This window comes from Tupaia chinensis, unplaced genomic scaffold, assembly GCF_000334495.1.
Source record: "Tupaia chinensis unplaced genomic scaffold, TupChi_1.0 Scaffold000146_1, whole genome shotgun sequence".
Classification (NCBI taxonomy): domain Eukaryota; kingdom Metazoa; phylum Chordata; class Mammalia; order Scandentia; family Tupaiidae; genus Tupaia; species Tupaia belangeri.
This window is the reverse complement of record NW_006159616.1, coordinates 22,227-25,175: the sequence shown is the minus strand read 5'-3', so window position 1 is coordinate 25,175 and position 2,949 is coordinate 22,227. Positions and strand designations below refer to the sequence as shown.

At 46.3% G+C, this 2,949-nt stretch overlaps 1 protein-coding gene across 2 annotated transcripts in view; it reads left to right on the top strand.

Annotated features, from left to right (window-relative positions):
* The window catches only part of RPL11 (ribosomal protein L11), a 4,938-nt gene extending 3,615 nt beyond the window's left edge, over positions 1-1,323 (top strand). For both annotated transcript variants that reach the window (XM_027770565.1, XM_006145146.3), the window contains exons 5-6: positions 707-817; positions 1,246-1,323. In XM_027770565.1, the coding sequence (XP_027626366.1) occupies positions 707-817; positions 1,246-1,275 (141 nt within the window). In that variant the 3' untranslated portion in view covers positions 1,276-1,323. The remainder of the gene's footprint in view (positions 1-706; positions 818-1,245) is intronic.
* The last annotated feature ends 1,626 nt before the right edge of the window (positions 1,324-2,949 follow it).

Sequence of the window (2,949 nt, the reverse complement as noted above, 5' to 3'; positions counted from 1 at the left end):
TGCCCCCGTCCCTTCTCCAGATCTGGGGCACGCACGCACACGCGCCTTGTGTGAGTTTAAGCCACCGAGTCCGGGACTGGAACCGCAGTTGACCACATGAGAGTCCAGTGACGTAGCCATTACTCTATCTGCTAGTCCCGCTCAGAATTTTTTATTTATTTATTTTTTAATTTGATCAGAGAGAGAAGGGGAAAGAAAGCAAGCTGCCAGGTCCAGGACTTGGTCTGCAGTGGGAATCCAGCGTATTTAACCACCATACCACCTGCTGGCCCATGAATTTTAAGGTTGTTTGTTTGTTTTAATGCACATGGGTTTTTTGTTTGTTTGTTTTGTTTTGGGTTTTTTGGAAAGGTTTTTGCTATAGGGCATGTGTGCTCACCACAAAGACAGAGACAAAAAGTGAGAAATCCCCCCCCCCATGGGGGGATGGCCACGCCACAAATCCCTTCTCCATTCCAGTCTCAGGATCTTGGGCACACATCCGACATGAGTTTAAGCCACCAGGTCCAGGACTCGAACAGTGGTCCACTATGTGGGACATAGCTATTAATGCCTATTGCTGGTCCCTTGTTTTGTTTTGTTTTGTTTTTTAAACTATTTGGAGATGGGCAGTGGAGGATCTTGAAGACCAATCTGCTGTATGAATCTTGTCTGCCTGATCTTGATGCTGAGCTGACTAGATGACTCTTGGTTATTCCTGGGACAGGTGCTGGGTAGGCCAGGTTTCAGCATCGCAGACAAGAAGCGCAGGACGGGCTGCATTGGGGCCAAACACAGAATCAGCAAAGAGGAGGCCATGCGCTGGTTCCAGCAGAAGGTAAAGCCGGTTTGTCTCAAGTGAATTGGTTGTATTTGGTGATGGAGGTGGGATTTGGGAGTGCAGAGCACCTGGTGGGTAGTTTCTTTAAAGATAAAATGTTTGGGGACCTTGGCAAGTAAGGGTTCCAGGGTTGGTGCTTCAAAAGAATACCTGGAACTAGACCTTCTCTCTATCCCCCCAAGCAAGGTAGCTGGAAGGGGAGGAACATGGCTTTAAAGGGAGCCCCTTTCCTCAGGTGTAGTGTAAGCACGCACAATATGGCAGTGGTTAACTCCAGCAGACTTCCTTAGGTGTTTAGTACAGAAAGTATGTATGGGGTTCAGAGCCAAGCTACTGTATCACATTTGACTTTTCAAACATTAGCCATTGCTGCAGTCTTTGCTGTTGCCTCTTGTTCTGAAAACATAAAATCTCTTCTCTTTCAGTATGATGGAATCATCCTTCCTGGCAAATAAATAACCGTTTCTATTCAAAAGAACAATAAATGTTTTCAATGAAATATACCTTACTGTGTGTGTTCTGTGAAGGCGCCAGGCATTTTCAAGTCCTTGGACCTCGAGCCACTTTAAAGCTGCGATGGGCATTGCTGACAACCCTGTCACCCTCTAATTGGATGCCAATGTTCCTGGGTGGATCCGAGCTGGGCTTCATAGCATTGCCTGTGTCACCACATCCCGCTACTATGCCGTGTTGTGGTAGTCAGTCTCCTGGCAGTGGATTTGAGAGGGTAGGGGTGACTGGGGTTGGGTTTGAATACAGAGCCTTGACTAAAAGGCAGGGGGCAGTGCATCCACATTCCAGAAGGCTTCCCTCTAGCTAGTGGTTCTGTTCTTAGCTAGGGACACGTAGCAGCACTGGTGTGTAGACAAGGGATCACAGGCTTTGGTGTGACACCTGGGAGCAGGTCCTGACTTACTCAGATTTCCTTTAAAATGGGGACCTAGAGAGACTGGACAGTGTAAGAGGGTGAGGCCAGGGTTAGGGTACAGTTCCCACAGTTCCCAGCTCGACTTACCTGTGTCCTACAGGAAGTAGAGATATTCCTCGAGGGAGGTGGTTTAATATGTGTAGAATGCTTACCAGACCACCAGGCACATAGTACTCTTTTTTTAAAGGATTCATTTTGAGGGTAGGGTTTGGTTTGGTTTTGAAGTTCCATGAGCAAGAGTGCCATCAACAGGGTCTTGACACTGCTGTGATCCATGCCCAGCATGCACAAGAAGATCCGTCGCCCTTCCACTGGGCCAGCCTCGTAATGTCAAGTTCACCTGTGCACCGCTGTCCAGCCCCTAGTTTAGTTTCTGAGAAACTTACGGGAAATGTTATAAATCGCTTCCCTCTGATATAAAGGAAATGTTTCTTGCCTATAGTGGTTTTTACGAGATTTCTAAAGCAGTGGCTCCATTTCTCTGACCATTAGGCAATATTTAGCCATTCACCATTTTCAATTTGGGTTTTTTTTTTTTTTAATTATGGGGCCGGCAGGTGGCATGGTTAAGGGTGCTGGACTCCCACATGATTAATCGCACTTGGGAGTCCCAGACCTGGTGGCTCTCTCTCGCTTTCTTTAACTCTCTCCCTCTCTGATCGAATTTAAGTAAAGTTCAGTAAAAATTATTTGAAAATGGTTACTTAATTCCATTTGTAATTTTTTAAAATTTGGCCAGAGAGGGAAAACGAGAAAGCAAACCGCCAGGTCTGGGACTCAAACCGTGATCAGCCACGTGGGAATCCAGCGCCTTTAACCACCACACCACCTGCCAGCCGGGGTTTAAATTTTGAGCATATGTTTGGTTTTGTAATTTTACTCACTTGTGACTAATGAATTCAGTTACCTTTGGGCCTTTTTTTTTGGTGCTGTTTTCTAGCTTAAAAGCTGTACATCATTTTGTGTACCTAATAAAGTATCCAGAAAAATCAGTTACACTTTTAAGTTTTTTAAATAGGATGTGTACACGAGCTGGAGAAATCACACACACACCCAGGGTAGATAGCCACACTGTAATCGTGTCTCATCCCCCTTGGGATTTTGGGCACACGGGTCCGGCATGATTTTCAAGCCACTAGGTCCAGGACTCTAGCCATCGTTGGTCACATGACAGTCCTTGACCCACTATGCCACCTGCTGG